The sequence below is a fragment of the Myotis daubentonii genome, chromosome 3 (assembly GCF_963259705.1).
Source record: "Myotis daubentonii chromosome 3, mMyoDau2.1, whole genome shotgun sequence".
In the NCBI taxonomy this organism is placed as follows: Eukaryota; Metazoa; Chordata; class Mammalia; order Chiroptera; family Vespertilionidae; genus Myotis; species Myotis daubentonii.
In genome coordinates, this window is record NC_081842.1 from 64,876,566 (window position 1) to 64,889,169 (window position 12,604).

General features: G+C 38.7%; 1 protein-coding gene across 2 annotated transcripts in view; it reads left to right on the top strand.

The window, feature by feature from the left end:
* Positions 1-12,604, top strand: part of LSAMP (limbic system associated membrane protein) — a 651,671-nt gene that overhangs the window by 600,203 nt on the left and 38,864 nt on the right. For both annotated transcript variants that reach the window (XM_059687782.1, XM_059687783.1), the window contains exons 5-6: positions 9,430-9,550; positions 10,042-10,190. In XM_059687782.1, the coding sequence (XP_059543765.1) occupies positions 9,430-9,550; positions 10,042-10,190 (270 nt within the window). The remainder of the gene's footprint in view (positions 1-9,429; positions 9,551-10,041; positions 10,191-12,604) is intronic.

Consider the following 12,604-nt stretch of genomic DNA (forward strand, 5'->3'; position numbering starts at 1 on the left):
TTATCCTAAGCCTCCATGCCTTTACCTGTGTGCCAGTGAGTCTATATAAATTCCTGGGGAGGGTAGATATAATTTATTCCACGTTAGAGTTTCAGACACTGAAGCCCAAAGACATAAAATGGCCTTTCCTAGGTGACATGAGCAGCAGACAGAAGAAAGGGACACAGACCAAGTCTGATTCTAAAGCTCATGCTCTCAGGAAAAAGGGGAGGAGAAGGAGGAGTTTTCAATTCTTATTACCTCCAATGTGCAGCACTGGATGAAGGGATTTCCATTTGTCATTTACTATTCACAGTAAACTCATGAGATAAATATTATTGGTTTGACTTTAAAATTTGGAAACGGAGGCATAGATTGCTGAGGAAACTTGCCTAAGGTGAGCCAGCCACGCCAGGCTGCACTGTACCCAGGGGCCTTCCTCCAGCCTTTCAGCCTTCTGCACCGCATGCCTAGAATCCAGTAGCTGCAGCTCCACCAGAGACATTGATGGCACTCATTTCCAAGAAGCAAGGGCCTGCATTTGATGAGGTCTGAAGTGCTTTTATCCCTGAGCTGTCTGCAATTTTTTTTAGTAATAGAGTTTTGAAATGTCAGTATTCCTATTCTTTTCCAGCACTGGGTGTGTTTCAAAGACACATTAATGATCGCAATGTCATAAAATGCTTTAGGACCTTTTTTTCCACATGAAAGACACTTTCTCTGGGTGTTTATACAAGTTGTAATTAGGTTAGTTAGCTTCTTTTATGTACACACAGCTATTCCATCATCTTCCACCTCTTCTCTGACTTTTGGAGTTAAGATTTTATTTTCTCTTAATTGACCTTCATCTTAATTAGATTTCTGAAAGTCCAATCATGGAATACATAGAAAATATTTATGCTTCCATTGTGTGGAACATCAAAGTGGTCTGCATTACAGATGGTTCCCCAGATCAAAGCCAGCCGCCCGGGCCCTTTTATTATTGGTGCAATTAGTCTGACATCGGTCCTTTTTGACTGTCCCCAAAGTGTAACTTAGGAGAGAAGAAAATACTGCTAATTTTCAAGAAAAGGCTTTTATGAAAATGTGAGCTTTTGCTAGTGATGAGTGAACCATAGAAGATTATGGACAGAACCTAGAGATTAAAAAAAAAATACCTCTTAATGAAAATCTAATATAATGAGCTTAGTCAGACATACAGTAAATGTTTACTGAATGAGTACGTGGAAACTCACAGGTACACTCTGCCCTCTTAATATTTCTCCAAATTTTGCCAATGATGTTAGTTACAAATCAGGAAGTATATTCAAATATCAGTTTCCTTTGGAATCATCTTTTTACCAACATTTCATAAGCTGTTTTTAAAAAAGAAGAAACCTTACCCTTTGCGACAGCTTGGATGGACCTGGAGATCATTACGCTAAGTGAAATAAGCCAGTCAGAGAAAGACAAATACTATATGATTTCACTCATATGTGGAATCTAATGAACAAATAAATTTAAAAAAAAAAAACAGAAACAGATTCATAGATAGAGAACAGACTGACTGCTGTCAGAGGGCAGAAGGGTTGCAGGGCTGGGTGAAAAGGGTGAAGAGATTAAGCAAAGAAAAAAGAAAAAAACCTCATAGACACAGACAACAGTTTGGTGACTATCACAGGGAAAGGGGAGTGAGAGGAGGTGGAAGAGAGTGTAGGAGGGGGTAAAAATAGTGATGGAAGGAGACTTGACTTGGTTATTGAACACACAATACAATATACAGAGAATTGTATACCTGAAACCTATATAATTTTATTAACCAATGTCAACCCAATAAATTCAATAAAACTTTTTAAAAATAAATGGGGACAGGGAGGTAGCATTTGTAAATGTTTATAATACATTATAACAACTAGCCACTGTTCCTCTTGTCCTGGTCACACAACTTGTTCTACTTTAATGTAATCATATTAAAAAGATGAAGTCTCCACATTAAATTATATCACCAGGTCTGTCTAGCAAAACTTGTGGTACTGAGAAATATCTAGTATCAACTTTGTCACTCCATCCAAACTTGCCTACTATGAAAACTCCCCATTATTTAAACTGACCCCTCTTCCTTTTCAAAACACAGGGTTTAGAATTAGGTCAGGAGATCAGGATGGCTCAGATAATTAATGGCTGAATAGATTATTGTAATGAAACGGGTCCTGAGTACCAATATGAAAAAAAAAAATCCCAGTGCTGGTAATTATCTCCTACCAGCATTTTATTGATTCTTTTACACAGTGGCTAACAGGTATTTGTTGCAGGGCACTGAGAAGCTAGAGCAGTAAACAAGAGAGACCTAACAGTTTCTCCTGTTTACAGTAGCTCACCAGCTGGATTCTGCAATCTCTCCTTCTTTACTTCCCTTAATACTTCTCACGGTTGGTCTGTGGCATTGCACATAGCCATTTGACACACAAAATCTAGTTTCTAAATGGCAGGAGGTCCTGGAGTTTACAGAAGCTAAATTATTGACCTGAAATCTCTTCAACTAAATAAGCTTAGTAAAATCTTGTACAACAGGCAAGACTTCTGGTTTCTTGTATCTTACTTACAGGATAGCTACTAATTTCTTCCAGATACCAGCCCTAGGGACAGCAGTCCTCTCGTTACAGGTCCCATGTGTAATCCATCAATTTTAGTTCTCACAGTGCAATAAAAGCAGATCCACTTATGGGTCTGTCTCATCCTAGTGCCCCATACACTGAGGATAATATCTAGTGCAGAGTAAATGTCTAATACATACAGCCTATTAATTTTATTCCTACCTTGGACCCTTCCTATTCTTGGAGAAATTCTTCTCAAAAGCTACCCCAGGAAGTCTTCCCCTCACCCAATGGCCAGATAATATTCCCACCTCCTGCCTTCCCATAGCTATCTCTCCCAGTAGGTGCACATTGTCACTCTTTATGACTGCTTTTCTCGGTTTGTGTCCCTTTGAACTCAGCTCTGCTGCCACCCTGGTGTCCAGGGATGACCAATCCAACACAGTTGCTGGGAGGTATGAGACACTGACATTTCTGAAGCTCCCCTTACATTTTTTCAGAGGAGCAAGCTTTGCTTTTGTTGTTGTGAGATAGAATATATATATATATATTCTATCTCACAACAATCCTTACCTCCTTTCAGAGAGGAAGGGAGAGGGAGAGAGAGATAGAAACATCTGATAAGAGAGAATCATTGATTGGCTGCCTCCTGCACATCCCACACTGGGAATCAAGCCTGCAACCTGGGCATGTGCCCTGACCAGGGATCATTCTGTGACTTCCTGGTTCACAAGTCAATGCTCAACCATTGACTCCTTACATTTGAGAGCCCACTATTTTAGAAGAAGCAGAGGTTACTACTATGGAATACACAGTTGGAACTGGAGACATCTGTTGTCTCCCGATAATATATATATATATATATGCATTTTAACTGGACTTTTTAGTGCATTGATTAAAAAATCACCTGATGAGGAAATTTTAGGAAAATAATCCCTCAATATAGAACCAACTGGCTACCTTCTCTAGTTTCACCTACCCGTTCCCCATGCCAACTTTTAGTTTATTCTTATATTTGGTACAGTGTCAGTAAAAACACATTCTAGTGCTTCTGATCTAGTATGGGATCTTCAGAGGAAATATTCTGTAGGAATCCAGAGTTACTGTAATTTTGGGCCATAACTTTGCAATGTGAACAAGAACCTAAGTTTATGAGTACCTTGAGAGTTCCAAGACTATGCTAAAGATTTTGTATGAATCACTGTAATCATCACAGTGACAGTGACCACCTAAGTGGGAGGCATATTGGGCTGGAGCCTGCCCCAACGAGGAGGAATATTTACGTTATCATTGACATTGTTCAGTGTTGCTGATAGATGATGATTTAAAAAAAAAAAAAAAAAACCACACAGACAACTTTTAGTCACTTTCGTTATTGTTTCTAAATTCTCTACAGACAATGTCTGTCTTATTGCCTGCATTCTTTGCCCCCACCCCATTGGCCCACTTCTGCATACTAACCCTGGGTGATAACCAAATCATCCCCATTGCAGGAGGACAAAGACAAAGCTCAGAATATGTAAGCATTTTCTGCCACAAAATCAAAGAACTTGTGAGTGGTAGAGTTGGGAGTGTAACCCAGGTCTAATTCTAAAGTCCTCTTTTCTTCCATGACACCATGTGCTAATGGTAATTAATAAATGTAATCACTTCAGGCATTAAACATGCTCTCCTATACATACATTTTTTTTAACTTTCACATCAAACCTGAAAGATAGGTAGGCAGGTATCATCATCTAAATTAATAGGTTAGGGGCTCCAGGACATCAGCATGTCACCTCTGGGAGGTGACAACCTAAGTGGTACAGGCAGAAATTGAGTCCACGTCTCCTGATTCCTAATGTGAGTTTATATCCATGATGTCACTGCATATTGTACCATTTTTTTGTTATCTGTAATAGCAGAATAATGTAACATTTACCCTTTAAGCTACCAGCATGCTCCTCTAAATGGTATTTTTCATTAGCAGAAATTCATTTTCTCTAAAGGAATTCTTTCAAACGGAAGCACAGAGAGGTTCAGAGTGTGGGCTTCAGAAAGATGGGTTAAAATCTAGACTCACTCAAATGCTGGCTATGTGACAAATTACTACCCTCTGTAGGTCTGTCTTCTCATTTATAAAATGGGTTAATAATCCTTACCTCCTAATGGCTACTACTTGGATGAAAGAATATAAAGCCTAGCAGAGAACTGAAATATGGTAAATAGTTATAAATTGGATTCCTCATTAAGAATTTCATTACGTACACGATTATCCCTAATATTAGGAAGAGTAAAGGAAAGCTATTCTGTTTGCTAGGCCACTGTCATTGTTATCCTGTTCATTCTAATTGCAAGAGTCTTGTTATTGGTGATGTAAGAAGAAAGCCCTTATTAATATTTTCAGAACCCAGAATTTTGAAGTAATAAAAACTGGAAGAGTCCTTTGACAATTGTAAGCTATTCCAAAGTCATATAACAAATAACAATGGACCTCCGTGCAACATTTTTATTAAGTCACATTTTTATTATATCTGTATTTTGAGCAAGGACATCTATTTTTTAACTACAATAGGCATGCCACAATATAATTTGTAACAATTTTTCTTAGCCTCTTCTATATAGAATTCATCACAAATTAATTTTGAAATGTTCACTCCAATAAACCATGAACAAATAGACCTGCAGCATTGTGTCATTTGAGAAATATTGGCAACAATGAGCTCTTCATACATTTGTCTTTACCTGGGAACTTAGCCTAGTATGAGAAACTCCCTAGATTTTCAATGAGAGAAGCAAGTGTTTGGCCTTTGTCATTGACTGGTGTCATTCTGTCCCAAGATTAATACGATTAATACTATTCGACCCCAATTTACTGCCACCTTTCCCATGCTGGCATTTCTGAGGAGTTAATAAATAGCTTACTACTTACCTGTTTTGGTTCTGAACACATTGAGAAATAAGTAAAGAAGTAGTAAGGGAGGCCTGTTGGCCCCCTTTTTTAGAGGTCAAGGTTATTAGAGGTAGTAGCTTGTGTGGCTGACTTGCCTCCCCCAAAGTATGGTAGGCCTGGACTAGGACAGGCTTGCCCACATGAGATTGGGACGGAGAGAGGCCCAGTAAGACTTTAGTGTTGAGAAGCAGAAGAGAACCTCTGATCCCGCTTGGTCCCAAAAGGAAGAAGGGGAAGAGCTGAGCCAAATAAATCTACTTTGCTCCTCCCCAAATTTTCAATCAGAAAAGCCATTTCTTCCCCCAGGGTCCCAGAGCATGGAGGTACACTAAATAAGCCCATGCCACACAGAAGGAAACACCCAAAGCAAAGAAGAATTCTCCCATGAAACTCAGACCTGAGACCTGTATACCTGGTCTTCTAGTGGAGGGACCGGAAGGCATCTACCATGGCATTATTATGTTGAGGTGCTACAGCTGTGAGTGCCAAACGTGGAAGTGATGAATGTGTAGTCTGGCCCAGGTTTAGGGCTGTTTGAGCAAAGTGGTAAATTATCATTAAGGATTCGTCAGTTATAACCACGTGGCTCCAGGAACTCACAAACTGGTTAAAACTCATTTCACAATTTGAGCAACTGAACAAGGCAATAGAATCATGAGCAAGATTATTTCTCAAGCGAACATGCTGCAGACTGTGGAGTTATTGGCAACTTAAGAACCTAATACAGTTGACCCTTGAACAGTGTGGGGTTAGGGGTGCCAGCCCTTGCACAGTCAAAAATCCATCTATAACTTTTGACTCCTCCAAAACTTAACTACTAATAGCCTACTGTTGACCAGAAGTCTTACTGATAATATAGTCAACATATGTTTTGTATGTTGCATGTATTATATAATGTATTCTTACAATAAAGGAACTAAAGAAAAGAAAATGTTAAACCATTTCTAGTATTTATTTTTAAAAAACACACACGTATAAGTGGAACCACACTGTTGAAACTTGTGTTGCTCAAGAGTCAACTAACTGTACAGTGAAGAGGTGAGGACAGGAAACTAATATTCATTCAGTGTATTATTGCTGATCATTTATTTCTCTTCTTATGTAGCTTATCTCACTTGCCTTTTACCTGTGTTAACTTTGACACACCTCATTCTTTCCCTCACCCTTCACATCTAATCTTAGCAATTCTGAAGCTTCCTACTTCTCAATCTCAAATCTGTCCATTTCCTTCCATCCCCGTTATCACAAACCAAGTGCAGGTATTCTCTGGAATCCTTCAGTAATCTCCATTGCCTCTGGTTCCAATATTTCATCGATGAGAAAATTGAAGCAATGTGAGTCTAGAGAAGGTACTAAGCTCTCTAATTAGGAAGTACTAGTAAAATGAGGGACAGAGCCTAGATTTGAGCTCAGGTTTATCAAACTTTAAATACAAGTGTTTCAACTCTATTGGGTGTCCCATCCCTACAAATACCTCCTCTCCCAACACCACTACCCCCTGTTATTACATTATTCTTTGAACTAATGTGCTCCAATGAACTATGTAACAAATCATAGAATGAAAAAAATTTAAATGGAACCCATTGGTGCTCATTTTAAACTACCCCTTGTTTTAAACAATAAGAAAGAAATGGCTCAAACTGGAGCAGAATCTTGCCCAGGCCACAGTTCTGGTTGAGAGAAGAATCAAAATCAGTCCTTGTGTTTCCCATTTCTAACTACTAATCCTGACTCCTAACCCACGGAATGGATAAATGAGCTATAATTTTGAATGTTAGCAATTTAAGGGTTAAATGAGTTTGGGGTATGAAAATACATTTGGGTCAAAATGATCCAAACTGCCAATTTGTAAAGAATGAGCAGTTTTACTAGATCTGGGGTATTTTTTACTAGCTGGAAGGATGCTATCGATCATTAGAGTGTGGTTCCCTCATTACATTGGTAATAAAACCAAGACTCAGAAAGATAAAGTGTGTGATGGGAAGTCCACAGAAGCAAGGTGAAATTAAATTCCAGAAATCCTAGTTTCCAACCCAGGGTTCTTTCCACTCATCATGTTGCCTTTTTGTGCCTATACAAAAATGAGCAGATAATTCTAAAGCAATAAAAGCAGCAACCATCACCCACTCTGAGACATCCATTTACGCACAGGCTGATGTGCTTATCCAAATGTTCTCTAACTTCTCGTCTCTGACAATGATTTAAGATACCCAAGCTTATGTGAAAATGAAATGGAGAGAAAACTCCAGACTCACTGGATGCTTTTGTACACATCTTTTCTAACTAAGATCAGAGTCTTCTCCAGGCATAAAACTGAAAAAATAAATAGTATCTGAGTATGAAGAAAAAAACACAGAAATAAGTGAGCTGAACCAGGCACTGAAGAGATTTAAGTGAATTTTATGTACTAGAGATCACTTTCCTATTATCCTTAAATAAGCTTTTTCCTCTGCAAAGTCTAAACAGATAGTTTGGGTCTCTTTGTTCCATGCACATGCGGCCAGGTTGCCATTTTTGGACAAATAGATTTTGGACAAAAAAAAAATCATATTTTCCTTAAAGGTCTAGAACCTCCACAAACACAGAATTATCAAGCCAGGAGCTCACATCTGCTATTCTAACTCTGCCATGTGGACTTGTAAACACCTGTTCACCCTCTGTAGGATTGTTTGAAAGAATCACTCATAGAGAATGGACTGATGGTTGCCAGAGGGGAGGGGGCTAGGGAACTGAGTGAAAAGGGTGAGGGAATTGAAAAGTACAGATTGGTAGTTACAAAATAGTCATGGGGATGTAAAGTACAGCACAAAAAATATAGTCAATAATATTGTAATAACTATGTATGATGCCAGGTGGGTACTAGAAATATCAGGGGGAACATTCTGTGAAGTATATGATTGTCTAACCACTATGTTGTAAACCTGAAACTAATACAAAATAATGATTTTTTAAGTGGTACTGCCCTGGCCAGGTAGTTCAGGTGGTTAGAGTGTCATACCAACAAGCCAAGGGTTTGGGTTCTATCCCTGGTCAGGACACATGCGAGAATCACCCAATGAATGCATAAATAAGTGGAACAACAAAGTGACTCATTTCTCTCTCTCAAATCACTAAATTTAAAAAAAAAAAATTGTAGTAATGGATAAAGGAAAATAAATAAATATATGTTTATTTTTTAAAAAAAGAACTATGGCAAATCAGAATGTCAGATGTGTTTTGTGACAGTTGTGTAGGCCAGTTCTAAGCAGACAGAATCCAGTGCACAGCTGCCAGAGAGAGGAGAAGGTTGACTCCAGGATAGACGTCAAATTGCACCTTCCCACATCAAAGAAAAATTTACCTGGGTCATAGCAATAAGGGAAGATAGAAGAGAAAGAGGGTTAAGTAATCATCTAATACTTAACTGTTTTTCTGAATTCCTGAAAAAATATTAGGCTAAGCTTGGGTTGGGAGAACTTTAGCTCTTTATTATTTTCTTCAGACTGCTTATTATTGTCGCAAACTGTAACAATCACAATGATAATAATGATGATGATGAAAACGAAAAATGCTCAAAGTATACATAAAAATCCAAAGTCCTTTAGTATCACCACTTAGTTTATGAAAAGGAAAAAAAATAGGTCAATATTACAATCTATGGTTGAAGTAATTGATGGTGTATTAGGGGAAGGAAAAAGGAATCCTAGATTATATTTCCATAAAACCCTGTTAAGTGGCCCATTTAAGTAAACACATCTGTGGCTTCATTAATCATCTCTTATTTTCATTTAGTTTTCTAGTGATCAGTCCCATTCAGCTGATCACATAATTCATGCAAATGGCGCTCTAAGACTATTTCTTTCCTGCACCTCTCCAATCAGATTCTCCTTTCTAATTCCTTCTTGCATGGAAATTCTGGAGTGCCCTCCAATCATCATGTAAACTCTGTACCTGTCCTTCCCACAGATCCTCCCACTATCACGGAATCCAAGAACAACGAAGCCCCCACAGGGCGACAAGCTTCACTCAAATGTGAGGCCTCCGCGGTGCCTGCCCCTGACTTTGAGTGGTACCGGGATGACACCAGGTATGTATGTGCCAAACCTGCTGTGCCCCGACTGCTCTGATAGGTGGCCCTAAGGGCCCCAGAAGCCCTAATGACAAAAACATGCCCAACTGTAATTCCCTAGCCTCTACTCTCAGACTCTTTCTTTTCAAAATCTCTTTATCAAGTGCTTTCAGGACTGTAATTCTTAAGCTGAAGCTGCAAAGGCACTCACTCGGGTTATAGGCAGAGAGTGAGGCAGGTGGCCCAGTGGGTAGTTTCCACCTGCATGTCTTTCTTGCTTATAGCAGAAACCAAGGCCCAATGAAACTCATCCATCCTGAGTCTTCTCTGTGGATGGAAATTGATTCAGATAATGTGGAATTGCACGATTAAAATGAGGACATGACAGGGAACAAGAACTTTAACCACTTTCTTTCTCTTCTTTACCTCCAATATAGTGATGAAAAAGGAATTACTAAGCTAAATCTTCATCAGTGTTTCTTTTTACTTTTCTGTTTTTGAACTCTTAGGATAAACAGTGCCAATGGCCTTGAGATTAAGAGCACGGAGGGCCAGTCCTCCCTGACAGTGACCAACGTCACTGAGGAGCACTATGGCAACTATACCTGCGTGGCTGCCAACAAGCTGGGGGTGACCAATGCCAGCCTAGTCCTTTTCAGTAAGTATGCCAGCACAGGCCAAATCTGGGAGCATCTGGTTGGTTGAATTATCCCATGGGAAGCTTGAAAATCATGTCTTTTATCTATAAAGGAACATGTATAAAAAAATCATACTATCGTCACTGAAACAAAAAAAAAAAAAAGGTTCTCAATACCTCTGCATAAGACAAATTTACAAGTGGAACAACTTCCCGCTCTATTCCCTGGCTTACTTTGGATAGCTGCCTTGTTTTTGTTTGCTTGTTTGTTTGTTGTTTGTTCAGAGAACAAGTATATTTTTGGTGATTGTCTCTTTAAAGAGTGGAGGTGATGTAACACCCTAGAAAATAGATGACGGTATAAAAATGGCAGTGATGAAAGTGATTAATTGATTAATATGAAGTGAGGATGGATTAGGTGCTGGAAGAAGAGAGAGGCTGGAAAAAGAAAGTGTATTATTAACAGCACAAGGAAAAGTGGAATTAATGATTAAAACAATATAAAATCTAAAGGAAGAAGCATGGTTGCTGACAGGTTCCCATATGACAGCAGGAAACATTGCTTATATGATGTATTTTTTAGAAGACAGATGGAATGGTAAGAGAGAGGGGCATTTATGAAAACTTAAGAAGAGCCTAAAGGCGGGCTAAGGAGGGATCAGTCATGATACATTAGTGATGTTAGTAGGAGAGTGCACCTTGGGGCCTTGCTCTGTTAGGTATCTGACCCTTGCCCTGTTGGCTGGTAGCTCTGAGCATAGAAGCAAATGCTCCCTGAAAAACAGAAGTAAGAAGAGATTATGGAAGATGATAACATTTGGAATAAGGAAATGTTTATCAAAACAAGTAAAACAAACAAAAATGTTAGCATATGCTGGTACAGAAAGTTTATTTGGACTAAAGGAGAAAATCCAAATAATTAACTATTATTATTTTGGAATAACAAGCCACTAGGAGATTTTTTTCTATGCAGGTTCTACTGGAAAACCTAGAGACACTGTGGCCAGGAGAGATGTCTCCATCTTACTTTATAGAGTTTAGAGGAGACGTGAAGAAGAAAAAAAAGGGATTTTTAGGAGAAAATTCAATTTCAGTGAGAGTTCTCTTGAAATGAAGTATTAAAGTCATTTTAAAATGGCTCAAAATCCAACTCATAAGAAAAAAACACTACAAACTATTCTCATTCATAACTTCCATTGATTGCAGTCTGTAAGAGTTGGTGGGATATGGATATGCAAAAGCTGTGTCAATATGAAGTTTAGAAGTCATACCCCTGTTTACTTGTCTCCAAAGACCAAACATCGGTGTTCTTCACTTCAGATATAGACATCAATATCTCAAGACACTTGAGAAGACATTTGTTAAGAAATGTAGTTACCTGTTTCTGACTTTAGGAATTCCATAAATAGGAGGGAAAACAGCCTCAATGATGAATTCTTGGGTGACCTGATTAAATAGAATAACATATACTTAACAGATTTAATAGGGATTAGAAAGAGAAAATTGAATTAGAAAAAGTGAGCTACTACAACTTTGCATTAAAGTATATTTTCTTCCTATCCCTCCCAGAAGTGTACTAATGACATGTTTCAATTAATAAATGCAATGATAGCTATAGACAAGAGAGGAAGAGGATGGAGGAAGGAAGGAAGGATGGCATACTTGAGGAGGATGAAGAGAGCATGGAGTGGATCAGAGATAATGGAGATATTGCTAATCTGCTGGTGGTGATGATAAGTAATCTCGAGCCCCATAATAACATCACCCTGTTCACAAAAATTCACTTAATGGACTTTTAAGTTAAGCAAAATTAGGAACTACCCAGTAAGATGTCAAGAATCCTGCATAATTTCTATTTGTAAACTGAGAGTCAAAAAATTGGACAAGTGTGTCATAATCATATTATTCTTGATGATTTCATGGCAGTCACCCTCAATTACCTTTGTGAGAAGTGCACAGTGGTGTGATAAATGATGTACTACCTTCCAGGGGGCCCACACTGCCCGATAGAACAGCCCACACAGGCACTAGCTCTGAATATAGCACTACGTAGAGGCAGCAGGGGCATCAGCATTGGGTTTTGCATTGATTTCCCACCTTATGGGAAAGTTAGGAGGTGTAATACAGAATAATAGCATTTTAAAAGTTCATGAGTCTTTAAGGTGAAAAGAAGCTATTTAGTTTGCCAAAAATCAGGGATTTCTTGGACCCAAAGCCTAAGTATCAACATTTTAAAGGAGAAGCTCTACTTCTTATGTAGCAGGAATGATACTTCTACCATGCCCACCCCACCACCACATAGGAGAGAGGGAGAGAGAGAGAGAGAGAGAGAGAGAGAGAGAGAGAGAGAGAGAGAGAAGAAGAAGAAGAAGAAGAAGAAGAAGAAGAAGAAGAAGAAGAAGAAGAAGAAGAAGAAGAAGAAGAAGGAGGAGGAG